This window comes from Musa acuminata, chromosome BXJ1-7 (genome assembly GCF_036884655.1).
Source record: "Musa acuminata AAA Group cultivar baxijiao chromosome BXJ1-7, Cavendish_Baxijiao_AAA, whole genome shotgun sequence".
Taxonomy (NCBI): domain Eukaryota; kingdom Viridiplantae; phylum Streptophyta; class Magnoliopsida; order Zingiberales; family Musaceae; genus Musa; species Musa acuminata.
In genome coordinates, this window is record NC_088333.1 from 2,974,300 (window position 1) to 3,001,794 (window position 27,495).

At 40.1% G+C, this 27,495-nt stretch overlaps 4 protein-coding genes and 1 long non-coding RNA gene across 9 annotated transcripts; 3 read left to right on the forward strand and 2 right to left on the reverse strand.

The window, feature by feature from the left end:
• Positions 1 to 2,201: 2,201 nt before the first annotated feature.
• Positions 2,202 to 5,022, reverse strand: LOC103990729 (protein RGF1 INDUCIBLE TRANSCRIPTION FACTOR 1). The gene is made up of 4 exons (XM_009409976.3): positions 4,491 to 5,022; positions 3,011 to 3,085; positions 2,800 to 2,940; positions 2,202 to 2,708 (listed from the first exon to the last, which is right to left on the reverse strand). Exons 1-4 carry the CDS (start codon positions 4,728 to 4,730, stop codon positions 2,406 to 2,408), a joined length of 759 nt encoding a protein of 252 aa, XP_009408251.2. The 5' UTR covers positions 4,731 to 5,022; the 3' UTR covers positions 2,202 to 2,405.
• Positions 5,023 to 9,351: 4,329 nt separating this feature from the next.
• Positions 9,352 to 13,307, forward strand: LOC135678223 (allantoate deiminase 1-like). Of its 2 annotated transcripts, none has more exons than XM_065190765.1 (12): positions 9,352 to 9,552; positions 9,642 to 9,736; positions 10,234 to 10,337; positions 10,421 to 10,505; positions 10,597 to 10,713; positions 10,963 to 11,072; positions 11,150 to 11,255; positions 11,372 to 11,458; positions 12,222 to 12,458; positions 12,544 to 12,672; positions 12,750 to 12,911; positions 12,999 to 13,307. In XM_065190765.1, exons 1-12 carry the CDS (start codon positions 9,450 to 9,452, stop codon positions 13,140 to 13,142), a joined length of 1,479 nt encoding a protein of 492 aa, XP_065046837.1. In that variant the 5' UTR covers positions 9,352 to 9,449; the 3' UTR covers positions 13,143 to 13,307. The 2 variants fall into 2 exon arrangements, with proteins under 2 accessions (XP_065046837.1, XP_065046836.1); XM_065190764.1 differs by having other exon boundaries at positions 9,353 to 9,552; positions 9,639 to 9,736.
• Positions 13,308 to 15,288: 1,981 nt separating this feature from the next.
• On the forward strand, positions 15,289 to 19,534 carry LOC135585770 (uncharacterized). Of its 3 annotated transcripts, none has more exons than XM_065190767.1 (6): positions 15,289 to 15,431; positions 15,662 to 15,707; positions 15,786 to 15,865; positions 17,670 to 18,058; positions 18,569 to 18,775; positions 18,956 to 19,534. In XM_065190767.1, the coding sequence occupies exons 4-6, from the start codon at positions 17,801 to 17,803 to the stop codon at positions 19,265 to 19,267; spliced, it is 777 nt and encodes a 258-aa protein (XP_065046839.1). In that variant the 5' UTR covers positions 15,289 to 15,431; positions 15,662 to 15,707; positions 15,786 to 15,865; positions 17,670 to 17,800; the 3' UTR covers positions 19,268 to 19,534. The 3 variants fall into 3 exon arrangements, with proteins under 3 accessions (XP_065046839.1, XP_009408246.2, XP_065046840.1); XM_065190768.1 differs by having other exon boundaries at positions 15,348 to 15,438; XM_009409971.3 differs by lacking the exon at positions 15,662 to 15,707.
• A 1,767-nt stretch (positions 19,535 to 21,301) lies between these two features.
• LOC103990726 (vacuolar-sorting receptor 7) lies at positions 21,302 to 27,260 on the reverse strand. 2 transcript variants are annotated; one of them, XM_009409969.3, is made up of 13 exons: positions 26,607 to 27,257; positions 25,292 to 25,987; positions 25,112 to 25,200; positions 23,780 to 23,849; positions 23,533 to 23,616; positions 23,374 to 23,450; positions 23,198 to 23,279; positions 22,931 to 23,013; positions 22,777 to 22,840; positions 22,575 to 22,703; positions 21,880 to 21,980; positions 21,667 to 21,778; positions 21,302 to 21,587 (listed from the first exon to the last, which is right to left on the reverse strand). In XM_009409969.3, exons 1-12 carry the CDS (start codon positions 26,902 to 26,904, stop codon positions 21,671 to 21,673), a joined length of 1,881 nt encoding a protein of 626 aa, XP_009408244.2. In that variant the 5' UTR covers positions 26,905 to 27,257; the 3' UTR covers positions 21,302 to 21,587; positions 21,667 to 21,670. The 2 variants fall into 2 exon arrangements, with proteins under 2 accessions (XP_009408244.2, XP_065046838.1); XM_065190766.1 differs by having other exon boundaries at positions 22,777 to 23,013; positions 26,607 to 27,260.
• On the forward strand, positions 25,971 to 27,214 carry LOC135678224 (uncharacterized). Its single transcript, XR_010514856.1, has 2 exons — positions 25,971 to 26,110; positions 26,538 to 27,214. It is a non-coding gene; the product is annotated as an uncharacterized LOC135678224 (long non-coding RNA).
• Positions 27,261 to 27,495: the final 235 nt, after the last annotated feature.

Sequence of the window (27,495 nt, forward strand, 5' to 3'; positions counted from 1 at the left end):
GATTCGACTTCACCGATACATTTGCAAGCACAACAAAGGCAGGCAAAATGTTGGTAAGGTGGCTCTCTACATGTCTCCTCATTATTTGTCTTGAACGATTACAACTTGTCTATCCAAATTAGGAGCAGTAATCAAAGGTCACAACCACCATCTCTACAAAGAGATATCAAGGATGTATGAGCAAAATGGTAAACCAAAAAGAAAGGAAGACGATTTCTTTGTCTGGCTGAAGAAATCGTAATGACACACCGCAAACTCTTGTGAGGACAAGGAGGAACATGTACTGAGGTGGTCCAATACTATAATGGCATGTGGCACATTTGACTAGGCACAGATATCTGGGAAGCCCTAACCAGCTTTGGCCTCGAGGAAGCTCAGTCATCCCATCCCCTTCAGAGACATGCCACATGATTGCATCTCACAATTCAGATCTTATCTTCTCACTGCAATTAAACAACAGGTACGGATGCATTCTCTTGAGAAGAGAGAAGTGGGGAGGGAAGGGTAAAAGGTAACGAGTAAAAGCCAGTAGCAAAGAGCAGTTGTGCCACTACATTTTTATCTCTCTCTCACTTGTCCTAGAATCTCACATGAGAGGTCACTTTCACAGCTAAAGTTTTCTTCCTACACTCTTTGCTATGAAAATGATCCACATCATGTTGAACAATCGCCAATATCAATTGGTTTTCTTTGTTCTTGTGGAAGGAATCTGATATGGATAAAAAAGATAACAAAGAGATAAAATGTTAGTCCATCGAGTGCACACACTTCATCATCTTAGGGTAAGGGGAAAGACAAGATGAGCTCAGGCTTAGATATATAAATATTTATATATTCCTTGTGCTGCTTTCAGTGCATGAGCTCTCTGCAACTTAATAATCCGAGATATTCCTTGTCACAAGAGGCTCCATGTAGGATAGGAAGATGGACGAATACAGTGACACAAACAGGTGATCGGATGGAGAGGTCCGGTGATATTTATATGGGAATGCTGAGACCAAAGTGTGATGAGAGTGAGGTGGGTGGCTTTGTTTAGGTAATAGTTGAGCGATGGAGCCTTGTCGCGGTTTGTGGGAGATGTGCTCCGACAGGGCGCAGTTTCAAATGCTGCTTAGGGTTTGGGAACTGAGAACGTCGTTGTTGTGTTGCGGTCAATCGGGCAATGCCCCAACAAAAAAGTGTTAAGCGACTCGCCCAAAACAAGCCAACGCAACGCCTCCCTCCCTCCCAACGGCGCTCTTCTCGGTGAATTCATTGCTCTTCTCTCTCTCTCTCTCTCTCTCTCTCTCTCTCTCTCTCCACATCTATCATGCATCTGTGTGGGTATAGTAATAGACCTTCACGTGATGCGAGTAAGCGCTACAAAATTTGACTACATATCTTTGGCAGTCTAGTGGATTTCTTTATGCTAACTTGGCAGAAGAGGATTTTTTTTGTTCGTATCCTGTGACTACATTGGATTTCTCTTTTAATATGTTTGTGATTTTGATGATGGGGAGAATGATAGAGAAAATTTTCATTCTGTCACATACACAGTGCAGGATCTTCAAGAATGATGATGAAGAAGATGGTGGCAGGCCATGTGAATCCTGAGACGAGCAGCCAATCATGGTCATTTGGCAGCCCTCCAAGGTGGATCGGTGAACAAGTTCCAGGTCAAACTTTTGGGTCTCTGCATCTTCCTTGATCCAATCCTGTTCCACCAACCACAGGATTCTCAGCCACATAACATCATCCTTGATTCAGAGATACAGGACTGTGTTTCAGTTGGTTCCAAGAGATCATTAAAAACGGTGGCATGGAGAACGATGCCCGATGCACCATTTATCACAGCCTTCTTGGGATCATACCGAGATGCAAAGCACCACCGCCAGGAAAAGCTGGCCACAGTCAGGGAGATGGCATCCATCCAGGTGATATGGGAAAGCAGCAGCAGCTGCTGCTGCTGCTGCAGAAGCCCACAGTGGAGAACAGAAGTCTCAGACCTCCTATCCCCATCCCCACAAGGAGTTCCTTCACATCAACCCACCCAACTCGTATAATATTTCCTCTTATGTGTGTAACCCATTAATGGCTTCGACTGAGCATGGCTGGAGGAGGCAGTGTTGGTCAAAGACAGAGACAAATAGTATAGAAAGAGACCAAGTACAAAGCGTGATATATATATATATATATATATATATAAATATATAAAGGTAGGATATAGAAGTATGCATTCCATTACATCACAACAAAATTGGCAAGCACTGTGAGCCTGAAACATCATCCACTGTGCCCACCTAAGTCAGTAACGGGAATGCTCAGTGACTCTCCTCCAATCCATAGACCAACGCAACCCTGCCCCGGAATGCCCCCACACCACCCCCACATGGATAGGGGCATTTCGTGCACCACAGCCATCTACATTAGGAGAGGGGAGATCTGTGAGGAGCTCCCTTCCTCCTGTTGCTCAGGGAGAGGACGATCTGAGGGAAGAAGCCACCGGTCTTCTTCTTCTTCCCCAGACTGCCCCTGCCGCCGTTGGCCGAGGCCGAGCAGCCGTGGCGCTCCTCCAGGGTCGAGCTCGTGGTGACTTGGCCGTCGTCCTCGATGAGGAGATCGGAGCTGTCAACCCGGAGGTTCTCGAAGTGGGAGAAGGCGAGGTCCGAGTCGTTGAACCTGAACAGTATGCTCGACAGGTCCTCCCCTTGCAGCAGAACATGATCCACCTGCAACCCCGAAACATGCCCATCTTGGTGATGGATACCAGCCATGAACATTGAAGCTTCCGGACAAGACATGATCATGGTAGACAATTACCTTGCAGGAGAGGGAGCAGAAGTGGAAGGGCTCTTGGAGAATCCTGTCACAGGTCAAGCAAATGTTTCCCGAGCCCTTGAAAGGCCTGGATTGAGGCCTTGGCTTCAGAAACACCACTTTGGCACTGTTGATGGTGTAAGGCTGTCAAGAACAACAAACATCTAAGAAGAAAAACCCCTTCATCTCTTACATGGAAATGAAGTCACAGCACCTGAACATAAGAGCAGTCTATCAGCTTCTCGAGATCATCCAATCGAACCACATCGTTGTAGACATAACGCCTCACCTGAAATTTTCGTGCATTCATGAGCGATTGTGATGGTGTTGGTATTGGAGATTCCTGTAAAGCTTCAAGATTAACCACTAATTGAGTTCATTAAAGTATGAGCCATTGGGTACTTATTCACCAACCATCAGTCGCCCTGAGTCTTAAGGCAAAATAGTACATCTTGAGGTTGGCCACAATGTGAACTTTTTGAAGCTTTCTTCACCGAGAAGGAAAGATCAATGGATCCAATTTTCTACATAAATGTATTACTTTTCTCCATTTATATATATATATATATATATATATATATATAAGATTGGATTTGATCTCAGGATGTTACTATCCATGGTAAAAATTTATTTTTACGAATTGAGATCCTCAAAATAATAAGAATTAAGGTGAAAAGTTGATGCCTTGTGGTAGATTTTTGGGAATTACCAAGAGGGAAGTATAAATGATGAAAAGCAAAGCAGCCAATTTTATTACTTCAGTAAAGGTAAATACAAAAGATAATGACAAGGGGGGAAAATTCCAGTTTAATTTGACACAAAAAGACTGATAAAAGTATTGTGAGAAGAAGTATGGGATGCTGAGATCAAAGGCATCAAAATTATTAAGACAAAGAAGACTGCACAAGAAAAGAAAATAAAGTAATAAAATGAATCTGGAAGAGACCTAATATTAAATGGAAAGATAAAACTTTTTGTAGGGAAAAGAGCATTAGAAGAAGAGCAAAAATCCTTAAGCCAGGTTTGTAAATCTACAGAACATTTTGCTGTGCAAATTAATAGTACCACTCAAAACTCTCACCAACAGTAGAAAATTAACTGCAGGAAAGCCATATCTACCACTTTCAAATGTTCATGGTTGCAGGCTGTGTTGTAAACAGAAAAAGAGAGAGGCATATAAGTGTGTTTCAGGTATCCCCACTAGCATCATTGCTGCAACAATTATTACTGCTAGGATATCATGTTCTAAAAGAAAAGAAACCAAGATGGTAACACTTTGTCCTTCCTTCTGAAAGTAGAGCATTTAAGACAAAGTAAAAAGGCAATAATACTAGGGAGTCTTGGTAAAACTGAGAACAAGTATGGACCTAAAGAAGACCACCACCATGACAACCAAAAGAACTGACAGAAACTTGCAGTCTTCAGAGAATTCTTGGATGAATTCTTAGAATGAGTAGTCAAAAAGATGCATGCTTGTGTAATTTAAGAACACAGGGGAAACATGATTGAGTTCAAGAAGCCAAATCAAGAACTAGGAGGAGAAAAGAAGACAAGTAATGTCCTGAGCGACAAGCTAATGCTACTGAAACTGGCACTTTGTGGGTAGAACAGAGGAAAGAAGGAAGATGATTTGTGAGCTCAGGCAGAGAAGACATGGAGGAGGAGGAGGGAAGGAAAAGGGAAGAGGAGCAGACCTGGAGGAGAGGATGGGAGGGGTGGGCGGGTGCGCAGTGGGGGCAGATGCTGGTGCAGCAGTCGAGGCAGAAGATGTTCTTCTCGTTCTTCTTCCGGCTCTCATGGGCCCCGCAGCCCACGAAGAAGCTCTCCTCCACCAGCCCCCCCAGCCACCCCGGCATTGCTGCTGCTGCTGCTGTTGCTGCTGCTCCTGCTTCGGCTGCCACCCCATTCCCCCCTCCATATTCCCCTCTTCCCATGCTCTCTCTCTCTCTCTCACACTCTCTTTCTCTTCTCTATGACTCCTCGAAGCTAACACACCCTCTCTTTCTTACTCTTCCCTATCTCTCCCACTGCCTGTCCAAACTTTATAGAGGAACAATAGTAAGGGTATGTTCTTGAGCTTAAAAGGATTGGAGAAGAAAAGGCGAAGCTGGGAGGGTTTAACGAACCTCCTGCGCCTATTTATAGGAGGCTGGCAGGAACAGGACTAGCGATAGACACAGGAAAAAGATGGTGACAAAGAAAGAGAAACAAGGAGAAGAGAGAAAAGTGTGTGTGTGAGTGAGAATGTGTGATTTAAGAGAGGTGACAGAAAATAATTTGTCCTCGTGCCAAGGATTGATAAGGAATGCGTTGGAGATTATATAGCATCATTGGTGTTTTTTATGTGAGTGTAAAATTGCAGGGGTTGGTGGATTTGGTGTTGGTGTTGATGGAGGAGAGACAGGAACCCACCACTACTACATCTTTGTACTTTTCCTGTGCTCTCCTGCCTGGTTTTTGCCCTCCCCATGAAATGTTAAGCTGTGGTGCTGAGAAATTATAGAGAAAGCAGGAGAAAAAGAGATTCTGTTTCCTTTCACTGTTTTGCCTTGTTCCTTTTTTTTACCTCTCTCTCTCTCACCCTCTCCCTCTCCCTCTCCTGCTTCCTGTGTCTGGCTTCTTTAATTTATTTGGTCTCGATTCAATCTTGCTGTTCTATTCCATTGCATCTGAGTGCATTTTGATCTTGATATTTTTCTTTAACCAAGAAAAGGATGAAGATGGGATCACGAAACATGTCATCTCCGTTCAACCCTTTCCTCAGCAATCTGCATAGGTAGGTACATCAGCATTCCATGGCTGGCCTTGTGGGTAACAGTATGAATTGGGCTCTTTTGTTCAACTCACAATCATGCAAGCTAGCAAGAATCTGAGAGACCAAAATAAAGGAGGGTTTTTTGGGGCTTTGTTAGGCAGCCATGGCAAAAGCATGTCGAATTCCACTTGAAGGAAGTGTACTGCACTGGCAAAACCTGGAAAAGATGGAAGCTCTAACTAATAACATGGGCCCATCTGCATGTGATGAGGCTTCCTTTTGGTCATTGTTGATCAGCGTCACCTGACTCGAAAAGCTTGAAGCATGGACACTGCTTCCCTGATGGAGACACCAAATCAAAAGGAGTTGTGTTCATCTCTTGTCAAGATTTCCTTTGCTGAGTGACACATTATTCTTCTTCATTTTAGCAGGTTCAGGAAAAGATCCAGAAATGAGTTTTAATCTGGACTTTCAGAACGATGAACAGGAGAGATTTATGACCGAGTATCAGTTTATAAGCTTCTCATGAACTCAACACACCCATGGATGAGTCCCTCTGCTTCATCTCCTCCATGAACCGATCCACACTTGTGCTCATGGATCTCTCTGCAACCTGTGTTGCTCCAGCGAAGTGGTTCCAAGGACAAGAAGAGCAACACCAAGTTTTGATGCCAGTTTAATGATGAAGCACAAGGACCAGAATCTCTGAAATGTTTCACATGGTAAGCTTTCTCCTCACCTACCAATCATTCTTGTGACACAAATGGAGGTATCAGTGATCTTTGGGCCAGGAAACCTTTACCCACAGAAGCTAACTCGTTCCACTTCTTACAAGTGCTTCAGAAATGAAACCAGACTTCCATGTCTGCCATATTTGTGCAGCTAATTTATCTGCTGCTTTCAGGGTCAGGGTTTTCTTTTTCTGATAGATGGATCCATAAACAAATTGGATTATCATCATTATTCTTGTCCTCAGGTATTTACAGACATCCACATGGATTCGGTTCATGAATTAGGAACAACTAGTGACTGAGCAAAGAGAGAAGATATGACACCACAAGGACACATCTCTATTACATTTCATGATCATCGTTTTCTTCTCAAAGGAACTTATCCTATGGTAGACCGTAAAAAGTAGATTGCCTTGTCACTCTCTATGCTTTGTGCATGCATGTGAAACCACTATTACATCTCTAAGATGATCATCGATGACACTTGATGCATGTCCATGCTTTTTAAGCCAACTTATGAGTGATGTTGCCTAAGAGGCTTCTCTTTATAAGCATGATGATGCATGCTTAAAAGTAAACAGAGCACCGGCATTTCATGTTCAGCTACTCGGATGATGGCAGATAAGTGTCATCTTGGTTGACAAGGATCCTCTGTTCGATTCAAGGTGATCATCTAATACTACTGCTTGGGGAATGAATAGAATGAATGCCTTGTGATCCTGCTGCAGTTTCTCTAGGAATATTGTCTTCCTGAATATGAGATGAAGGCTTTTGTTTGGTGACATTTAGACAGCAGCCAAGATTTTGTAGAGCAAGTCTAGTTAGACTAAAGAATCACTGGAAAACCCTATTTGATCTGATACACACATGTCTAGGAAAATACTATCACCCACGCTGCAAGTCGACTGCAAAATGCTATTACACACTGCAGGTTCATGGACAAGGTTATAGATTGAATTCAACTTGGATCAGATAAGACTGTACACAATGAAATGTTGTGACTGGAGCCACAGCAACTCTTGTTGCTTTCAGCAGAATCGGTGCATCAGAGAGACACAGTTCCTGGCAGGAAATAATACAACTTCTGTTTCCTCACAGTTTCCGCAGAACAGAAAATTGCATCTTCTGCAGTAGCTTGCAAGAGTATCTAATGTTCCAAGGTAAAAAGATGTACTTCAGTTCTTGACATCCCAAGAACAAGTTCAAATCCATCATCTTCTCAGCTTTGAAGAGGCCCACTGGATCCAGAGACGGAGCTGGGGACATCCCAGATTAATTGAGAGCTTCTGAGTTGACAATCCCTCACTCATGTCTTCCCATCGATTGATTACACTCCCAAAGAGGATGCCTTTCCAAAAACTAGAAGATGAGAGTTCAGTACTGCTAACACATGATGCTCTGCTGTGGATGCCTCCTTGGTGGGAAACATGAAATGTGTGGTATAAGCGTTTAAGAAAGGATCTTGCAGAGAAAAGACTTCTTCGACACCGGAATTCTCTCTTCTTGACGAAGAAAACAAAATCTCAATATGTTTCAAGATCAATTTATCCGAAAAGTGAAATAATTTGTACCTCATAAAAGAAAGTTGAGTCAGGAGATGTTCAATCTGTATGGGGAACTGACATGAAACCAACACAGTCACTCCATGGGCCGGCTATGGCCATCTTTATCTCTTGATTGGTGCAAGCAATTTGGGTGAGGCTTGCAAGAACTCACTGTGACATAGCTGTGGACAAAGAAGTAGTTCTTCCTGGCTGTACGTAATGAGCTTCACTGAGTTCTCTTGGTGATGATATTAATGAAGAGAGAGAAGAGTGTAGCCATGATCTAATATGATAAGTCTACAACAAACAAATGAGCTTCTTCTTTATCTTACGTAACCTCAACAATCTGGACAAATCTCATGAGAACTCACCAAGAGATTGATCCTTCCTTCACGAGCACTCCCAAGGACATACCTAACACCAGCAGCTTCTTGCTTGTGTTTGCCATGTCTTGTAGTTCTCATGACCCTCTTTAATTATGTATGTGTGACCAACAGCTGTTTGCATCAACAGTCATGAAATCCATTAAATTAGAGACCACAATTAATTGCTTCCCCTGTCACCATTAATTATATATTCTTAGTAACAGTCTGCCTCTCTGTGCTTTGCACAACATTAGCGACAGAAACACGTCCTCTTCTTGTCCCTATTACTATCTACATCTGTCTATGTAATATGCATTGTCTCCTCTGCATACGATTCCATGCACATTCATCTCACCATCATGCTATCCTACGTAATATTTCCACTACTTGGGTACTAATCACCTGCCACAAGTTTGATTTATGATAATACTCTATTATCTACGATGGATCCGATTTAAATTCTTGATACTCTCCTTCTATCAATACCATTGCATTTAAAAGCTTAAGTATATTTAACTTATATTTTTCATTTGAGCTATCAGCCTCTCACCTTGACATCAGAGTCGTGTGTCAATCCTTGGACTCCCAAGAGTAAGATCTATATCTTTTTTTATGGCTCGAATATGAGAAAACAGGATAGAGAAAAGATAGATTACGGTGTTGACAGGATCTTTCCCTGAATCTTGCCGCCTTTGACCCAAGTCCAACTCATATCCCACCACAAAGTGCCGTACCCACGAGAACCACCCAACCCTGTCATCGTCGAAACGAGGCGCAACTGCTGACCTCAGCGCACCGCTGCTCGCAAGCTGACGTGGGTGCATTTATGGGTGCCACATGCGGGGTCCGTGAAATGTCTTCCGCATCCGCAAGATTCCGGCACGCGCCCGCTGTGGGTGGCCCCACATCCTACGCTGTGGATCTACTGGGTATCGGATCTAACGGTGATGCTTACATTTGCATACTTCTTTTTACGCGCAACATTGCAGGGAAGTATCAAGTAGAGATGCTGTGCATCACGGAAGCGATATTTTGTGCCGCAGGAGCAATATAATGGGCGTAAATTGACAGAGAAGATCACGTGTGAGACGTATTGGACGGCTGCTATTCACCGAGGTTTGCGAATTTATAGATGATCTGAAGGAGCACAGGACATCGAACCGCTTGGTGCATATTCCTCGTCACCTCCCACCGTCCCCTGTCACGGACGCGAAGCGACTGCGAGCCGGTGCTTGTGGAGCGGAGCGACGTGACCCTAATGGCCGTCGTTTCCCGAAAAAGCTCGCTTTTTTACTCTGTTCCTGCCAAAAATGCATCGGTTCCCTCGCTCTCGATTGCGCTGATACTTCTTCTCGTCGCCGGTAATCGAATCGTCGTTGGATGTTATCTATTATTGGTTTTTTCCGGCGATTTTGACTCATTTTCTGCTATTTATTCGGGATATTAGAAGGTTTGGAGGCGGAGAGCGTCGACGATGGAAGAAATCAGTTGTTTGCAGGGATTTTGAGGGATGAAGCGGTGGAAAGGATCAATCAGCTCGCGAAGGTTGGGGGCAAAGTTGCTCTTTTTTTGCTTTTTTTTTGTTCTTTGTTGTTTGTTAGTTGAAGATATACATAAATGAATTCATTTCCAGATTTTAAGATCGTAAAGATTATTTTTTCACAAGGCACTTGATCGATGACTGCCGGAGAAGATTGATAGTCGTATTGGAAGATTGATGTGTATAAATGTTTGTGTTCTTCTTTGTTTTTACCTATATATGACATTTGTAAGATTTAAATGATTTTGTTGATACTGCATGAGTCTTTGTATCGATAATTAAATTGTTACATTTACATGAGTATTCGTAAGATTAATGATTGTTTGCTCAAACATGTCGTCATATCAGAATAGCCTGCTTTGTTTTCATTGTTACATGTCTGTTCTTGTTGTTGATTTTAGTATGTTTGCTGATTGTGATGGTTGATATGGATATCATAGCTGTTGTTAGATCTATCTCAAGAAAATCATATTTGTGTGCTAATATGTTTCTTTCTGAGCAGATATCTGATGCTGATGGATATCTTGAGAGGACATTCCTAAGTCCAGCCTCTGTAAAAGCTGCACAACTTATCATTGAGTGGATGCGAGATGCGGGGTTGAGAACGTATGCTCATTGTCTTTTTTTGAATTCTGATAGATATTGTGTTTCTTCCCTGAGAAATTTACTCATATAATATTGACATTCAGGTGGGTAGACCAGATGGGAAATGTACATGGCCGAAGCGAGGCACTTAACACAACTGCTGAGACTTTGTTAATTGGATCTCATGCGGTAATTATTTGTGAAGATCTTGGACCATCAATAAATATTAAAAGTTCACGGATAAATTCCTCATGATTCGTGGGTATTGTGGTCTAAGTAGGACACTGTTGTTGATGCTGGAAAGTTTGATGGATCACTGGGCATCATATGCGCTATCTCTGCTTTGAAGGTCTTGAAGACAAATGGGAAGTTGCATAAACTTAGCAAGCCAGTTGAGGTCAGTGGAGTTTTCTTTCTTAGTGTTGTTGGTCACTGTCACACATTTCAAGTCCATTTAATCAAATTGTTGAATATAACTACCAAATGTTGTTGTTGTTGGTCTTTATCATTTTAGTATTCTTTTTTTTTTTCTTACACTGTTAGCATGAAACAAAGGCAACTTTTAACACTTTAAAGTTCTGGCTTGATGGATATGAAATCTAAATTAGACTATATTCATCACTTTCACTTTGGTTATAAATTTCAGGTTATTGCATTTAGTGATGAGGAGGGTATCAGGTTCCAATCGACCTTTCTAGGCAGTGCTGCTATTGCTGGTCAACTACCTGCATCAGCATTGAGAACATCTGATAAGAAGTAATTGTCACTAATTGATACTGCTCTTTATCTAATATCTTCTTTTGCTCATTATCTGATGCATGAAACTTGTCCAGTGGTGCCACAATACAAGATGTTCTGAAAGAAAATTCTTTTGAGGGCAGTGATGCAAGTCTTCTGCAGGTCAAGTACAACCCAGAATCAGTGTGGGGTTATATTGAGGTACAACCTGGCTGCTCAAGTTTTTTTTAATTGTGTTTTCTGATAAGAGTTGTTGTGTGCATGTTTGAGGCTTGTACTAGTTAAAAATATTAATTGTATGTTAAATTCAATGACAGGTGCATATTGAGCAAGGTCCTGTACTGGAATCGCTTGGTTCTCCTCTTGGCATCGTCAAAGGAATTGCTGGACAGACACGGTTGAAGGTCTGTATTACATATCTTTTTCTCATCGGCGAACTACAGCACAACTAACATAATCTTCTGAAGTAAGCTGCTCTTGATTGTGACTGTCCAGTGAGTCAAATTTATCTCCCAAGTGAATCTTGAGGTACCATAAGAGTAACCACATCGATAGTTTATACTAAATATAAATATAAGGTTTTATATAACAGTCCGATATCAACTTCTGAAACATATTGGACTGGTACAGTACTGGTATTCAAGACAGTATACTGACTGACACTTTCTGGTATCATTAAGTGTACATTTTGGTACCAGTACTTGGTCGGACCAATAAATGTGGATCATTATGTACTGGTCCAACCAAAATTTGAAACCTTTCTTATTAATGATAATGCAAATTTTATGAGGACGTAAGTCGATTCTTCTTGAGCAAAACCTGAGCAATTGTTTTTGTGTGTAGGTTCTACTAAGGGATAAGTCTAAGAAGCTAAGAGACAGTGGTGCATTAGGGTGAGAAAATCATGGTCTCTCTTATTGGAATTAATAGTGAGCTTGTAATACGAAGTTCATCTTTGAAAGTGTCCTGGGCCCAAACCCTGGTTTATGATCTAGAAATGGAACCAGATGAAGGACAATATGCATATCGTAAAATCATGTATATGTACCTATCGCAATCAGTCTATAATTGTATAGACTAAAAGAGAGAAAAAAATTTGTGTAATCATAAATTTCTATTCATCTTTCTCAAAGCGACAAAGTAATAATATCTGCAACTACTTTCCAGGTAAAAGTAAGTGGTTCTCAGGGGCATGCTGGTACAGTTCCAATGTTAATGCGCCAAGACTCCATGGTAGCTGCTGCTGAGCTGATTGTAAACCTTGAGAGTCTATGCAAATATCCTGATAGAGCCTTGACTTACAAAGAGCAGTGTGGATCCTACAAAAAGGAATCCTTCTCAGGGCTAGTCTGCACAGTGGGGGAAATATCAAGCTGGCCAGGTGCAAGCAATGTCATTCCTGGCCAGGAAAGTTTGGGCACAAACATTAATTATTAGTAATCCTCCTTTCTGTGGATACTTTGTGTTTGAAGTGAAAATTCTACTTGTGCAGGTAAACTTTACTGTCGATATACGGGCAATGGATGAGGACGATCGGGGAGCCATAGTATCAGAATTTTCACGCCAGGTTTATCAAATATGCGACAATCGAATGGTCAACTGTACCATCGAGCATAAGGTCTGGATTTCAATCCAATCCTGTTTTTGTTTGCTCTATGTTTGACGAACTATACACCGACACATTTATCATGTCAGCATACTGCAGAGGCAGTGCATTGCGACTCAGAGTTAAGTCAGCAGCTCAAACAAGCGGCTCATTCCACTGTGAAGAAGATGTCGAGAAAAATCCAAGATGAAGTGCCTGTGTTGATGAGTGGGGCAGGACATGATGCAATGGCAATGTCTCATCTGACCAAGGTCATTATCTCATGCTCTAATCGAAAAATTAATTGGTCTTCACCCACATCGCACGCTTGTGCTTATCCCCGTTGCTCTAAAAAGCAGGTTGGTATGCTGTTTGTTCGTTGTCGAGGGGGTGTCAGCCATTCTCCCGATGAGTATGTGTCGGATAATGATGTCTGGGCTGCTGGTCTCGCCCTCCTCCATTTCCTCGACCAACATGTCAGCGGTGATTACATGAGCTCATGAAAGATTCAATCAGTTTGTTTACCGGGTGAAAATAGCAACATGTTTGTTCAAGCTGTCTTGTATCAGTGCATCGAATATGTATATATCCCATTGGATGATCTAACATTGTTTCTCAAAATCAAGTCAAGGTTTCAGCATTCCAATTATGGGGAAAATCCACTTCAATAGATATTTCTAGTGATGAGCCATTTTTTGATCTCTGGTTATCAAACAGGAGCCATCATTATTGTTCATACTCTCTGATTCCTTACACCAAGCAATGCCATTAGCAGGGATGTCTGTGAAGGAGCTTTATCATGATTCATTCCAAGTGAATTAATTTGGTATACATATTCCTCCACCATGATATGTGTTAAATTAATTCCAGTATGTGAGTTCTCTTATGACCCTGTTATGCCAAAAGCAATAGCAAAACAACATCCTACATATAGTGGGTTTTATCCAACATAAGCAAAACAGAGATCTCCTTTCCTTTGTGGCAGCCAAAATACAGAACAAACTTTACGAGATGCATTCCTTGTGGCACTGAAGCATTTAACTACAATCAAAAACCACTTATGATTGAGGTGCAGGCTAAAAGCTAAGATTTGATCCTGGGATCAATTGGAACAAACTTCAACAAGATTCATTGTTTTAGCAGTGAAGCATTTAGCTACAATCAAATATTTTAATTTTGGGTTGAAGATTTGAAACATTATTCATTTGAGAAACTTAGAGACATATAAACAGGAGCATTACCTTTGCTGTACTTTATATCATAGTCTAAATTCAACCCTGGAGGTTTTAAAAATTATATTAAGATCCTTATACTTAGTTAAACATTTGATTCATTACTCTAACAAAATTATTATTTTTTAATTTTTAATCTTGGATCTTAATATCTTATTTTCGTAAGTATAGATATTTCAATATAATTTTTAAAAGTATAAGAAGCAAATACCAAAGATAATTAATTATAAGAGATAATATATAATTAATTCTTAATCTCACATATGTGACAGAATTGCATATATATATCCTTATGAATCATTAATTTTGACATTTAGATTTCTAAATTTAAGTTTATCTCATGCGTGTGTCCTGCCAATTTTGTGTGTATGTTATTGTAGTCCGTTGTACTTAAATTGAGATTAATTACCTTTATGGGTAAAAGTTTATTGGACTTTTTAACTTTGAAACTTGGGAAAATAACTATGTCATACTACTAAATTTATCGGATAAAATTTGGAATATATAATAAGTGAATTTAGTATGAACAAATTTTTTTAAAAAATTCTTTTTATTATTAGTATCTCATTCTCCGTTTACGCTCGTAGAGCGTCGCTAACTTGCTACCACTCGTTGATGATTTTAGCATCGCCCAACAGTATGTTGACACCATTGTTGTTGGTGTGTTCGCTTTGGATCTTACTTTGTTATCGCTCGCAACTATTCATTGGACATATTATCGCTATCACCTAGCGATGCTTTGACACCATTGCCATGGTGCGTTCAACTTTGACTTGTTCTCCCTCTTTGATTAGTCGATCAACGAAGGTTGCGATAGCAACAATAATAACAACAAACAAATCCTCTAGAATATGATCGTGATTGGGCTACTCCACCAAAGAACCAATATTCGCTCCTCCTCATTCGTTACTATCTTGTTATAGTCACATTCTTTTCATTAGTTGATGTCAACGATAAAGACGGTGAGATGGAGCGAGGCTTTAGCGATGCCTCGATAATGATAAACGAGGGTGAAAGCAAATGTGATAACGATCACACACCTCTTTCCCCTTAGTCGAGATCGATGATGGAGATGACCAAACGAAGCGAGACCTTAATAGTGACAAACGAGGGCGAAAGAAAAAACAATAATGATCATGTCGAGGTGACAAGAGTAGAGATAACAAAGCGAAGATAATTTTATTTTTTAGAAAAAAAATATATTATATAAAAATAAATAAAAAATATATGATAGAGAAAATATAAAAATAATATTTTTTGGGAGAATTTATTCATTTACTATATTATTATTAGTGTAATATTTTAGATATTAAAATTTTATGGGATGAGTTTTTTCTTTATTTATAAAACATAAAAAAACACAAAACGGTTGCTAAACTTAATAGATTCCTCTTTTCCCGTGTTTTGGTTATGGCGAATAGAGTGTAAGTTGCGTCTCTCTGTGATCGATGAATCAAGAGAGGGACCAAAACCAGCGTCTACCTCCCCTGGTATTCCGCAACAAAACCACTTCGGTTCTCCGGAGCCCCAAACTACTCACAGCAAAACCTTGAGCCGGAGGTGGGCGGTAGCTTCCTACTGAAAATTACCCCTTGTTCATGTCACTGCCTCGCTTTTTGGATTTCCTGTTATCTTTCTTTCCGTTTTGTTTCTTCTTGGATTGCTTCAGTATGCGTGTTTTGTCGGTTCTTCTTCTTCTTCTTCTTCTTCTCCGTGCTTAATTGATGCCACTTGAATCTGAACAAGTCGGTACTTTTGGGTCTTATTAATCTGTTCTGGTGGCAATGAAGGGTTAAAGGTCGTATCTTGGAGTTGATTCCAGCTGCTGCGTCTGGGGTTGTTTTCTAAACCACTTGAATCTGAGTAAGTATATGTCTTCGGGTTTTGATTATTGTGTTCTTGGTGGCGTTGCAGGGTTAAAGATCCGATCTTGGAGTTGATTGCCGCTGCTGCTTTTGGGGTTCTATCTGGGTTCTTGATTTCACTGCTATGAGGTATCATTTCTTCTCCGATTTTAGGTTTTTTTTTAGTATTTTTAGCACCTATTGGATCTGATTTCGGCAACTTTCATGCATCCATCTGCTATTTTCTGCTCTAGTGAAACAGGGGCATTAAAGACGATTTCTTGGCATGTTATTTCTTTTGATTTCTGTGATGATCCACCCACACCTGTTGAAGTGGCCAAATAGTGCCCTGCGCTGTGCTAATTATGTTCCTGATATGATTCTGATATCGTGGCAAGGGAATCGTGTTCGATGCTTAATACGGTGGCCCTTTTCCACTAGTAAATTAAGTTAGATCTCAATTTAAAGTTCTTAAGGATGCACTTTCATTGTCATTGTTTGTGTTTGTCTTTCCCATTTAGTTCGGATGACTGTATTCATGGTTTACGCAGTTTGGTTTGATCCCAAAATCTACAAATCCTATGTGGTTATCTCATATTTGTTAATGGAGTCCTAAAGGGGAAGTCTCGTCATTGATTCCTTTCTGTGCTTCTGTGTGTCTCTCTGGATCTGCTAGCCGACTTTGGGGTCAATGTTTCCATCAGATGTTCTTTGTTCAAATATAATAGGACAAGTCTAAGCTTGAAGTACAACATTGTTTTTTGATTCTTTAGTAGTTTTATGGCATAGCATTGTTGATCATTAGAGTTTAATTTGGATACAGTTTCCAAATACCCTTTGGGATTTTGTCTTGATTTATGATACCTCATTTGATCCTCTGTATCTCCACTTTAAGGATGCTAACTCTCCCCCATTCTTTCACAAATCCTTGGGTTCATTTTGAGTTCAGTTGGTAAGGGGTGAAATAGCATAAGTAGTTTTAGGTACAATACATGTTTTGCCACTTGAAGTTACAACCTGATATTAATGATAACACATGTGAAATTGGCCTCTTCTTCAGACATGACTGGGAATTAACGATAATGAAACAAAAGAAAATTACAGAAACTCTTCCGACAAATAAATATGTTCTTCCTTTGGAATAATAGCACACTGCACAAACATCATAGACTGTCATTTCTGGTCAAATTCCAAGCATCCGTAGGTAGGCCCTTGTGCTTTTGGCGACCAATTAGACAATAGGCGTTGACCACTTCTTTTGGCATATTTAACTGGACTTTCTACTTTTGATGCTAGTCTCTCTGAGTTTTATGCTACTCTCATTGGATGCATAAGTCAACTAACGTAATCTATTTCTGTACTTTTAATGTGATTGACTCTGCTGTCCATGAACTGTTCTTACTTCTCACTGGTTAGTTTATGCACCAAGGTTTTATCCTTTTGTCGTTTTGATATAAATCTTCTAGTAGAATCTTACTAATTAGGAAACAAAATGAGCTGCAGTAAATCACCATTATGCAAGTACTTCAGGCTTTGGTGAAGTTCCTCCGTTGAATTTTAGCTCAGACAGTAATAATTCTTGGTGGTTTCATGAACGACTCTACCATACATGTACCATCCACCTTATGGTATTTGAAAGCTATCTTGCATCTTCTTCTAAGGACTGTGTTTCTCCGAATGTTTTGCTGGAGGTACTTGAATATAGTGTTTTAGGAACAACTAATTTCCCATCATATTTGTATTGACCGCCAACCACCAAATGGTGTTTTAGGAACTGTGACAGACGGTTCCCTTATCTCATGGTGTAATGGGCCTTGATCTAGTGACTTATCTGTGATCTTTATTTTAAACAATGAGGGGTAAATGTTGCATATGTATTAGCATCTTAATGCTACTAATGGTGAAATATGAATTGTTGACTTGTGTTTTTTACTAAACTTCTTTGTGTATGCAGAAGCAAATTGTTTCAAGATGTTGTATAGCTTGTCGGTCAAATTACAACAACAGACGTTTTAAATTTACATATGAATGAAAAGAAGTGAGGTGTCAACTTGAAGAAACAGCAATTGTTAGATACTGCTAACAATGTCAATCTTGTCAAAGTTGCGTTGTATCACCGTGGATGTGACGGGTACTTTAATAGCTTACAAAGGAGAACTTGGGGATTATTACTGCATGGCAGCTAAAGCAGTAGGACTGCCCTGTCCTGATTACAGACGCATGCATGAAGGCTTCAAATCTGCATACACAGACATGGCAAAACGATATCCATGTTTTGGACATGCAGCAAAAATGCCAAACATTGACTGGTGGAGATCATGTGTGAAGGATTCCTTCATCAGGGTAAGCAACTTTCCTGAGTTAGACAGCAAAGCAAGTTTTCTCAACAGATGTACTGTATTTATTGTAGGTGTTGATCAGGATTTTCTAATGGTTTCTGCTGCCATTTCCACCCATCAAACATCAAGGGATTAGTATATGAACTATCCAAGTAGATCCAAATTTTACACCTTGTACTAGCAAGCTTTGCATTGCTTAATACTTCTACCTTAAGGTATAAAGAAATAGACTTTAGTATCTGATTATATTACAAATCATATATAATGACCAAAACAATAGATTGCTTGTGGGTTGAGTTATGAAGGAATCATGAATATCTAGCTTTTCTAAGTGACTGATGATCACAATGACTACTAGCATTCTCTAGCTGATGAACATGTTTAGATTCAGTAGATTTGTCCCGATCAATTGTTAAATTGGATGTTACAGTCTTTCAAGTTAGAAACAACACAAAATATTAAAACTGTAGCCAATACCTTTATATTTGCTTCTTCTTTGAATGCTATGCTGCAGGCAGGCTATGAATATGATGATGAGACATTTGAGAAGGTTTTCAAGCGCATATACTCATCATTTGGATCTTCGGCACCCTACTCTGTGTTTCTTGACTCTCAACCCTTCCTCAAATGGGCACGCCAGAAAGGTCTGATTGTTGGAATTGTCAGCAACGCAGAGTATCGATATCAAGATGTCATTCTTCCTGCCTTAGGACTCAATAGGGTAACATAATACTTACTATCTCCTTGCTTGTTCTCGCAAAAAATTCTATTTAGTGAACTCATCAAATTTCATTTATTCTTTTCCTCTAGTGTTGTGTCATCTTCTGCATCAAGCAAGTTCTGAACATGTTACCAAGTTCGGATATAGGGTATCGGTTGCTAACAATGTGATATTTTGCAGGGTTTAGAATGGGACTTTGGTGTATTCTCAGGCATAGTGGGTGTTGAAAAACCAGACCCAAGGATCTATCAGATTGCACTGGAGAAGGCCGGAAATATCAACCCATCGGAAGCACTGCACATCGGGGACAGTATGCGCAAAGACTACCTTCCAGCCAGGAGTGTCGGTATGCATGCTTTGCTCTTGGATAGATTTAAGACATCGGATGCTGAGACCTGGAGAAAGTCCGGTGCCATCGTGCTTCCTGATCTTGTTGCTGCTCAGGAATGGCTCACCAAGGAAGAAAACACTGCAGCCATGCAACAAAACTAGAACCCAGTGAAAGAAAAAAAAAGTCTTTTCCTTTTCATTTTCTTGTGTCTACCCGTTTGATCGAAGTAATTTCTTAGAACACTCACATGATGTGATTCACTGGAACGATTTCGTTGAACGCTCAAATGATGCGATTCACTGGAACAAATATGAGTCATTTATGGGGTAATTCAAGTAATCCTCGATCACCCTTTGTAACCCTTTGTAATTCAAGTGATCCTCGATCCATGGTGTTTCCTTTGAGATGATCAAGGGTGTTTCCTTTTAGATGATCAAGGTGAAAACCTTTTGTAACCCTCTTTCTCTTTCTCTAGGCATTGCAGATCATCTGGTATGTTAAGCTGGCCAATATGGATACTTTCACAAGCATCCCACAACAATCCTTGGCATGGTGAGTGATCATATATGTAAGTACAACGGTTTCTGGATTGATTTCTGAGTGCGGTTGAGATCTGGTGATCGAAATAATTGAGGCTGATGCTGTTCTCGACAAGAACAGAGCATTGAATTGGTTAATAGCCTACAGAACAACTCGGTATAATTTCTTGGTCTCATGTGATGATAAAGCAGAAACACACGTCTTCCAGCCAGAGCAATGCTACCGCTGAGCACTGGCAGTCCTTCAGATGTCATCCTTCGTTGCCAGCATTATTGCCATGCTGGGTGGGTTGCGGACACCCTAAAACCCGCCACCGCTACAGTTCGCGTCGAAAAGGCCTTGTCTTTTAAGCGGGAGGTCGTCTCCTCTGCTCCGGTTAATGTGAGTTTTGTCGCCTTGCCTCTCTGGCTCCGAAAGGGGCAAATCCACCCGCGAAACTGACGGCAGCGCACGCGAGGATAACCCCCCAAGAACGGGCCCGTGAACATATGGACAGACGGCGAGCCAGCCTAGGGTGGGACGCGAGGAGGCGGTCAGAGGATGGAAGGCAATGATGCGTGGTAGAGGAGCAGAGGAAGCTGAGAGAGGATGAAGAAGTGTATTGGAGAGGAGAAGATGAAGCAGATGGCTGAAGCGTTCCAAAAAGACGAGCTTTGCGAAGCGTCTTTAGACACGCTCTACAAATATGGTGTGTTCTTGATGAGGCTGCTCGGTTGGACAGTACAAATCGTCTGTCTCTGCTACCTTGCTTGATCCTAAGTGCTTTTTTTTTTGTTTATGCATGTTGATCCGAGGAAGATGGTTGATAGATTCTGCTGATCCTGATACGGATTATAAGCTTTGGCCCTTCTTGAAGCACTCAAGAAGGTTCAGCCTTTCTTGGTGCCATGAGGAACACAGAGCCAAGACGAAGGGGGAGGTGAGCTATCGCTTTATTTTCTTACTATTTACATTTTGTGTTCCTGTTAGTATGCTGCTGACCTTCTTGCATTAGTGAAATAACTAATAGGCTGAAATTGATCCATGTAAACTGCCCAAATTTGTCGGGACTTAAGATTTCGTTTTCAATTGTGTTGATCTTTTCACTGACAAGTCTTTGTAACTGTACTACTTCTATCAATCAACTGATCCATAGAGGACCAAAGCTTTAGTTTTATGTAGCTAGCTAGCTTCGTCGAGTTATTTGCCTGCTAGTGGAAGAATCAGATGCCGGTTGCACTTGTATAGGGGTTGATCTAAGTTTGACAAATAGTTGTAAAAGTTAGCTCAATTTCCCGGAGGAGGGATTATGGCTCTTTTTATTCCTTCATAATCAGCCCCAACTTTATATTGAAACTGGAAAGGCTTCAGGGTTGTTGTTTTTTCACCTTGTATGTGATTAAGATTGTCAAAATGTCATTAAAACTTGAAGATAAAGAAGGTAGCATGGACTAACTAGAATGAAATGGTTTATTTGTAACGGCAGATTGTAAGTTAGCATATAAGGATAAACAAGCTACCACAGACTAACTGGAATAGAATGGTTCATTCAAAAAGGCAGATGGTAAGTTAGCATAAACTAACATGAAGATTAAGGTTGGACTTTTTTGATCAAAACAATATGACACCTCCTTTGTTTTCTCTTTAAGGAATATTATACATTACCAATGAAAAAAGTGGTGGTATGTTCTGCTCTTACCATGTAATTTTTTATTATGAATTGAAAGAGATCAGAAAGCATAATTGCAGAAACATTTTGGTCTAATCATGCAATCTGGAATTGTTGGCCGCTGGCTAGTAATGGATGCTTATTTTCCGGTATTCATTTTACAACAAAATTGATTAATATATGCCAAATTGGTGACCCACTCTTGCAGCTATCTAAAAAATTTGTGCTCACAGTATAATTTCTTTTCATGGATTCTCGGTTGTCAATATTGTGAATTTACATCTAAATCCCTCCTGCCAAAAGAAATGTGGCTTGTCAGGAAAAAGTTCAAAATATAGAACTGGAAGAACCAATAAACTAATAAAGAAATACCTCATTATGCTGTTGAATCTTGTCGTAACTGTTGGATCTCATTGCGGTGGTCATTGTTATCTAGTGGCATGTATTGCGACATGATAGCCATGACCTCGGAGTCCATGTAAGACTGCAAAAGTGAAGCATTGATATGTCATGGATCTCACTGACTAATAACGAAGATGCTCATTTAGCCTGACTAGTTTTTTGATTGAGTTGGACTTAACATACTCTGAGCCTGTATTTGTAGAATATGTATCCTGCTATAGCACCAGCCACACATGATAGAACTAAGAGCATCAGTATCCATCTCGATCTTGACATATTTTTAGCTGCATTACAACAGAAAAATGATCAATCTAAACAGGAATTACCTTACCCTAAAACAGAAGAAAACTACCAAGACACATGATACTATACTTAAAAGCAGCCTGTGATAAACTTCATTTCTGCATCAAATTCAATGACCATATAATACCTGGATCTGATTGCAAATGCAAATATATAAACAGAAAAAGGTCTCAGAACTCTAAATGCACAGTATTCTCTGTTTTAATTTTGATCTGATGTTGCATTTAATATCTGCTGAAAGCTAAGGCAAATATTATACTTCTGGTGAATTCTCATTTGGTGAAGGTTCAGGTATTTCAGTACTATATGACAAGCATCTAATGCAAGATTTTATGATCAATCAAATTGTAACTATAGACACTAAATACTAGGTAATCATTTTGCATAATAGAACTACTTTGACACAAAAAGAAAACACTAATCTAAACTACAAAAAGGCATATGTAGCTAATTTAAAGAAATTAACTGTGTTTTACTGCATGGATGCTGTATCATATACATCTTGCATGCTACCTTGTACAATGTGGGTATCATATTGTTCTACAGCAATTAGTATGTCATACTCTTTTTCTTACCTATGCATGTGTCCTCCCCTTTAATGTACAACAGGTTGCCCTTGCACTTGCAGTCATATCCACCCCATTTATTCTTACAAGAGCACTCAGGGCAGTTACAGGCAAGCTTCTCCTTGCATTCATCAGTATCTAAAACAAATAGAGAAGCCATTGAGCATCCTTAGAACTTAAAGAACATAGGAAATTATAGAAAATTAAATACCTTCACACGTATAACCATCACCATGGAATCCATTAGGACAGCGACAACCAGTCAACAAGGAGCCCTTCAAGGCAAATAGTTGTGTTATCCTTATGTCCAATAAAAGTGGAAATTTTGCATGATAGGACAATTCAACAAGTATATAAAATTTTACTGAGCAAGCTGAAAATGTTTGTCCATCTCTAGTCTCAGACCAGCAACCTCCATTGTCCATTGCACATCTTCCTGGTCCCACAGCTGAATCTCAATACAAAGAAAATATGTCACAATTTTGGAGGGCTTTAGTCAGTCAGATGAAATGATACTAGTTCCATAAAACAGTGTTGGTAGGGAGTACATTTTCAGCAATAAGGCTATGTAGAATTTTGAGTATAAAATGGTTGTTAAGATAGTCAAAGAACCATTTAATAAGGAATATTACCTTGACAAGATGTATAGCCATCACCTTGATATTGAACACCATGAACTACAGGACATACACAGAGTCTGCCTCTAAAAGTGTCCTAAAGAAGTGAAATTAACATAATGTGAATAACAGTGCAACTCTCTTCAAACTCCCACAATGTTAAAGTTATAATATATAAGAGGAGAATGTACCTTGCAGGCTGTGATATTTAACTTTTGATCTTGCCAACAACCACCATTTGATCGAAGGCACTCATTTGTCTCAATATCTGGTAGAAAACAAGCAAGTATATGCAGCATAAGCTTAGTATATACTATATAGTTCACTAGGAAATGGTTAGTCATGCAAACCTCCATTCAAGCATACAGGAGGTTCAGTCGATTCTTTAAATCCTGCACATATTGCCTTCAGCACAGCAATCCTCTCCAATTTCCCTTTACACAGGAAAAAATGCACTCATTTTACTGATTGTTATGTTATTAAATTCTTTTGGTTAATACCAACCAAAATATTAAAAGAACTAGTTAGCTCCAAAGGTTTGTTCTAGAATGACATTGATAAACCCATGGTTTTGAAACAAGGGTCTAGGTGTCAAACCTCGATATTGAACATTGTTTATAACCAAGGTGGGTAAGATAGTTACATCCCCGCGAGAATCATGTCCAACCTATAATGTGAAAATCGATCAGTATATCAGTTATGCTACCAGAAATCTGAATCATGAAGCTACAGTAAACTCTCTAATTTGACTCAATAATAGATAGTATTTTAACTTGTAACATTATTGAATCGGCCTGATTGTTTGTTCTTTTAATCTTTTTTCTTTTGTCATAGCAGAGAAGGATAATAATTAGAAGTTCTTCTGTAATGCACTTGTTAAAGACACCAGTCTATTATTGTCATCATTAGGATCTATCCTTATTGTCATAGCAGAGAAGGATAATAATTAGAAGTTATTTGTTCAGCTTTTTTGTTTATTAATGGTTGTAACTCCTTTCCATTTCTTTCTTTTCTTCTCAAGTTACAACCAAGAAAGAATGTTGTTTGGCATCAAAGCTGGAAAATTCTCCCTCAAGGGACAATCTCTTTGGTTATTCGTGGTGTGGACTGAATGTGATTGAAAGAGATATAAAACAAGAGTTATTGTTTGATAAAAAAAAGATTCAGAATAAGATGCAAAAGCACCTCATAAATCATGGAAGGGTTTCTACATGCTACTTTTATGAGCCAATGGTGATTGGTTAGACTCCCTGGATAATGAGATTGAGTCCTTGCAATAATGTACTCCACAACTGTCAAACTATCTGGCAATATATCATGAATTTAGAAGCCTGTGTTCAACAAAGGCTAGATGCTGTGTTTATATCTCAAGGCCTAAGACCAGATTTCTAAAGTTTCTAACTTCTATTGATGATTAGCCTAGCCAACAATCTCTCTAGTTGCTAGAGCAATTTTAGGCAGAACATCAGATCTTGGCTAAGAAATATCTGGCCTCTCTCTGAAGACAATGGACAGGTGCTTAATCTGAGTGGCAAATATAGGTAAAGAAAGCAGTAGGAAGAGGATACTGATTATCTACTAAAATGAATGCATAAGCAGAAAATGTTTGCTACTATTGTGGGAAGCAGGTCATGTCGGAAGATATAATAAGGTAAAAAATAAGGGTTTGAGCTCTCTGTCATTCTTGTTTTTATCAATGATCTTGTCATCACAACAGACAACAAAGAAAAATCATCCACAAGCACATAGCAATGAAGGTGTATACTTGAAGCTGACTGCCATGTTGAAGAATGACAGGTCAGTAGGGCATTCAGTTCACTTTTGGCGGAATGTTGCAGAACGTTTATGTGCAGTAAGATTATACTTGGTGAAATGTGGGAACTCTTCATTGCCAAGAATTATGCTTAGAAATCTTTCAGATTAATGTACCTGGAGTTCTTGCTCTGTCTTTAGGACGTCATTCTCAACATCTGCTTCTGGATTACCCATGCATTTTGTGATCTTGGCCAGAGGTAAACCTGATGCATCAAGCTGAATCATGTAAGAAAAGGTTTCTATTCCTTCAAGATGAACAAGGAACAAAATCTGTGATCAAGTTCATAGACTTGCCAAGGGATTTGACAACATCTTCAGCACAGTCTGTGCTATATTTCTTGTCTTTCATCGAACACCTGACATGGTAATCAGTGACGAAGTCCCACCAAACCCATGGCTGGCCTGTCTCATTGGCAATTCTATGAACACAAATCTGTCTCAGGTTCTCGATCACGACATCTTTGCCGTCATACCCCTCATTGAAGTCCTGCTCGGGATCAGGAGCGCAGTACCTCCCTCTGTTGATGCACTGGGCTCTGCACTGCTTGCTGAGTATGAAGGCCTCTGGGCAGTACCAGGTGATGTAGTGAGGAGTGAACTGAGTGAATCCTCCCTTCTCAAGCAGCTGGGCGTGGCCCCTGAAGTTCTTGACAAAATTCATCTGCTCGTCGCAGCGAGGGCCGCATTCATCATTGCTGTTCATCCAGAATTCATACTCGACCCTCTCGTCCGGGTGAGGCATGGATTCTCTCCAGTCCAGCTTCACGATAACATGGTCAGTCGTCCCCTTTGCCAAGGCCTTCTTGAGGGTCTCACCGAATTCGTGGTTGATGAAGGCAGAGGGAATGGTGATCTTGTCGACGTACTCCAAGTCTTGGCTCTCTTCAGGGTTGTCCATGGTAAGCAGAGGTTCATCAGTGTTGTCAGCAACTAGAACTCCAGCAGCACCAGCTTGCTGTGCATTCCATGCCTTCAGAGCAAAGTAGCAATCTGGAGCAGGTGGAAGAGGATTAAGACTCTACTGGTGGAATGTCTTCCTTGAGCTTTGCATAGAGTAGAAGGTGGTTTTCACATGGCAGCTAAACCAGAGACTATACCAAGGGAAAAGGCAAGGTAAGCCACCCTCACTGTTCCATTTGTTGATGAAAATGGATTTCATAGATTCTATCAAGAGATTCTATCATGGCAGCTTTGAGAAACTTTAGAAGTTTTAGATCTGGACGGAAACTTTGAAAAACTTTTAGTATCAATCTCTGAGATATCTAGATCTTCTTAAACCATCAGAAAGGGGTACTTCATTGCAATGTGTAGATTAGAAAGGAAAAAGAGGAAGAAAGCTTTGAATCTCCCTCAATTAACACTAAGAAGTAAACCAAGAAATTGGAAAAAAAAATATAAGAAAGAGGAAAAAGAAAATAAAGAACAAGTATTTCACACTAAATAAGAACCATGATCATGGTACTTGTAATACCAAACCTGCATACGGGTTCCAGAGAAGAAAGATCCAAATCATATGAGCATAATTATTCTGTTTCTGCAGTAAAAGGCCATCTATGGTGAAGGAAGAAATGAAAGAAGAGAGAGAAGAGAATGTTGCTGTCATGTTCACCTCCTCGGTCGACAAGTAGAATAACAGGGCGCCTAGATCGGGACTTGAAAGGGGTGCCGTTGAAGGCATTGCATGCGGTGGTGCTGTTCTTGTCAGGGAACTTGACCACACCCACCATGGTGCCCCCGTAGTGCGGCACGCCGAAGTTGGCAATGGCTGCATCGTGCCTCCCCCTGATTTGCTCTGGCCGGATCACCCTCACGCTGTTCTTCTCGACCACAAACCGACCAGACACAGAGCTGAAGGCTGCTGCTGTCAGGGCCATGGACACAGTTAGCCATCGCCAGAGCCTCACCATGGATTCTCAGTTGAACCCAGAGAAGGAGAAGAATTCTCTAAGAATGAGGAGTGTTGGTGTGAGGCTGTTGGTTGAAGGTGTTTACAGACAGAGGTTGCTTAATTTCTACTGCATGTCAATGTGCAATCATTTCGTGTTGTGAGGTAGGAGATGGTAAGGAGAGTTGCTGAAGAACCAATCACCATGAAGAACGAGGGAGGTTGGTAAAAGGAGAGCTTATCCCTACATCTCAATGTAAACTCATCACCAGAATCTGTATTGTTCTGTCAATATAATGTAATAGAAACATTATTGGATGATGTTTTGCTGACACTCGAGCCAAATTGACATATCTGATTCATCTTCTTAGCAGTGGAGGAGATATATTCATTCACACCATTGTCATCAATCTCATGGTTCTTGCAATCTAACTCTGACAATGAATAAACAATTTGTGCTTTTGGTGTTTGATTAACAGTCTTTTTCATCTTTAACCACTCCCATTATAGCAGCATCATGACATCTTACTGAAAATATAGCTTTGGAATGAAGTATATTCAAGTGCATCGTCCACACAAAGGAGTCATCCAACAAAAAAAGAAGTTTGTAATA

What these genes read in the sequence shown, in the direction of transcription:
- LOC135585770 (XM_065190767.1), top strand. Translation starts at nt 17,801, where the DNA reads ATGTCAATCTTGTCAAAGTTGCGTTGTATCACCGTGGATGTGACGGGT. An exon ending in TGAAGGATTCCTTCATCAGG is followed by an intron (nt 18,059 to 18,568) that starts GTAAGCAACTTT and finishes GCTATGCTGCAG; the next exon opens with GCAGGCTATGAATATGATGA. An exon ending in CTGCCTTAGGACTCAATAGG is followed by an intron (nt 18,776 to 18,955) that starts GTAACATAATAC and finishes GATATTTTGCAG; the next exon opens with GGTTTAGAATGGGACTTTGG.
- LOC135678223 (XM_065190764.1), top strand. Translation starts at nt 9,450, where the DNA reads ATGGCCGTCGTTTCCCGAAAAAGCTCGCTTTTTTACTCTGTTCCTGCC. An exon ending in TTGAGAACATCTGATAAGAA is followed by an intron (nt 11,073 to 11,149) that starts GTAATTGTCACT and finishes AAACTTGTCCAG; the next exon opens with TGGTGCCACAATACAAGATG. An exon ending in ACTGTACCATCGAGCATAAG is followed by an intron (nt 12,673 to 12,749) that starts GTCTGGATTTCA and finishes TTATCATGTCAG; the next exon opens with CATACTGCAGAGGCAGTGCA.
- LOC103990726 (XM_065190766.1), bottom strand. Translation starts at nt 26,904, where the DNA reads ATGGTGAGGCTCTGGCGATGGCTAACTGTGTCCATGGCCCTGACAGCA. An exon ending in TCTACTTGTCGACCGAGGAG is followed by an intron (nt 25,988 to 26,606) that starts GTGAACATGACA and finishes CACCTGCTCCAG; the next exon opens with ATTGCTACTTTGCTCTGAAG. An exon ending in TGGCTATACATCTTGTCAAG is followed by an intron (nt 23,014 to 23,197) that starts GTAATATTCCTT and finishes ATTGAGATTCAG; the next exon opens with CTGTGGGACCAGGAAGATGT.
- LOC103990729 (XM_009409976.3), bottom strand. Translation starts at nt 4,730, where the DNA reads ATGGGAAGAGGGGAATATGGAGGGGGGAATGGGGTGGCAGCCGAAGCA. An exon ending in CCTCCCATCCTCTCCTCCAG is followed by an intron (nt 3,086 to 4,490) that starts GTCTGCTCCTCT and finishes CGAAAATTTCAG; the next exon opens with GTGAGGCGTTATGTCTACAA. An exon ending in TCTGCTCCCTCTCCTGCAAG is followed by an intron (nt 2,709 to 2,799) that starts GTAATTGTCTAC and finishes TCGGGGTTGCAG; the next exon opens with GTGGATCATGTTCTGCTGCA.